This window comes from Hydra vulgaris, chromosome 08, assembly GCF_038396675.1.
Source record: "Hydra vulgaris chromosome 08, alternate assembly HydraT2T_AEP".
NCBI lineage: Eukaryota > Metazoa > Cnidaria > Hydrozoa > Anthoathecata > Hydridae > Hydra > Hydra vulgaris.
Window position 1 is genome coordinate 14,333,264 of NC_088927.1, and position 1,438 is coordinate 14,334,701.

Consider the following 1,438-nt stretch of genomic DNA (forward strand, 5'->3'; position numbering starts at 1 on the left):
ATCAAGATGCTTAAAAATAGCTCGAAAGGGAAGTTCATTTTGGTGAAGTGAACAGCCAATAATGTGCAATTTGCTATTAATTTTTTTTTATACAGCTGTTACAAGCCCACTTTTCCAACCAGTGTTAGTAGCAGTATTGTCAAGGAGGATAGCTTTTAGAGAATGAGCAATCTTAAATTCATTAAAGACACTAGCAACTTCATCTCCTAACAAAAGTCCTGTAGCACCTTTAATTGGAATGACTCTGTGAGTAAGATATGATCCAATTTCAGACCTAGACTCTACTGTAAAAGTTAAATGGTGCTCTGTCTGTTTATCTTTTCTTAAATTAAATTTTCCGTTTGGATACTTAACTTCTCTAAAATAAAGTGTCTTTGTCAACTTTTCCATCAACTCCAATACATATTATGCTATTAATATCTTCCATATGCTTATCTTGACTTATACTTTTCACTCTAGTTTTCTCTCTATCAATTTTTGATTTATCAATAAATACTGTATCTAAATTAAGATTTGGCCAAAGTAGGCCCACAGCCTGCAAATCTAAGAGGAAAGCATTAGCAAGGCTAGCCCCAATACTTGATGAAACATCAGCCCTAATTAATTCCAAAGCATATCTTGATGGTTTAAACAAATTGTAAGCCCCAGATATATTTCTAATTGGTTTGTAACAACGTTCATTGTCAAAGTTAACAGGAGTCTATAAAAAACATTCAAGCAAAAAAAGATGAAAATATTAAAGGTACATAACAATAAAAAAAAGTACATTATATGACAACATATACCTTTAATACTTCACTTATTTCATTACTGTAACTTTTCAAGTGTTCATCATCATTCATTACTGCTGCATCCAACCTTTCCATGTTGTTATCAAATGATGTATACGTATTGCTTTTTTGTTGAGAAACTTCATTTAAAATCTGCTTCTGACATTTTTTATTTCTAGCAGAAACTTTGTTTGTCTTATTAACACTTTTACGATCAATGGATCCAAGTTGAAACAACCCCTTAGGACCTATTTTTGCTCTCTGATCTTTCAAATACATTCTATCTTCTAATGGAACCTAGAAAAACAACGATGAATCTTTTAAAATAAAAACACAATTTATATCATTTATTCATTGGTCAATTTATGATAAGTGCAAAATTTGGTCATTTTGAGATAAGTATGCAGTTTTGTTATATTTTGTCAAGCAACAAATCAAATTTTCAAACACATCTCTTGCAAAATGTCATATTAGCACTTATATATATATATATATATATATATATATATATATATATATATATATATATATATATATATATATATATATATATATATATATATATATATATATATATATATATATATATATATGAATTTAATATTAAAATGATCTCAGCCTTTCTGTCAAGAGGACATGTGCAAACTATATGTTGTGTTTGACAATTG

The 1,438-nt window shown here is 28.3% G+C and overlaps 1 protein-coding gene across 1 annotated transcript; it reads right to left on the minus strand.

Moving 5' to 3' along the window:
- Nucleotides 1–358: 358 nt before the first annotated feature.
- LOC136083044 (uncharacterized) lies at nt 359–1,137 on the minus strand. The gene is made up of 2 exons (XM_065802453.1): nt 786–1,137; nt 359–700 (listed from the first exon to the last, which is right to left on the minus strand). The coding sequence occupies exons 1-2, from the start codon at nt 1,047–1,049 to the stop codon at nt 359–361; spliced, it is 606 nt and encodes a 201-aa protein (XP_065658525.1). The 5' UTR covers nt 1,050–1,137.
- Between the last annotated feature and the right edge of the window lie 301 nt (nt 1,138–1,438).

What these genes read in the sequence shown, in the direction of transcription:
- LOC136083044 (XM_065802453.1), bottom strand. Translation starts at nt 1,049, where the DNA reads ATGTATTTGAAAGATCAGAGAGCAAAAATAGGTCCTAAGGGGTTGTTT. An exon ending in AAATAAGTGAAGTATTAAAG is followed by an intron (nt 701 to 785) that starts GTATATGTTGTC and finishes TGTTTTTTATAG; the next exon opens with ACTCCTGTTAACTTTGACAA.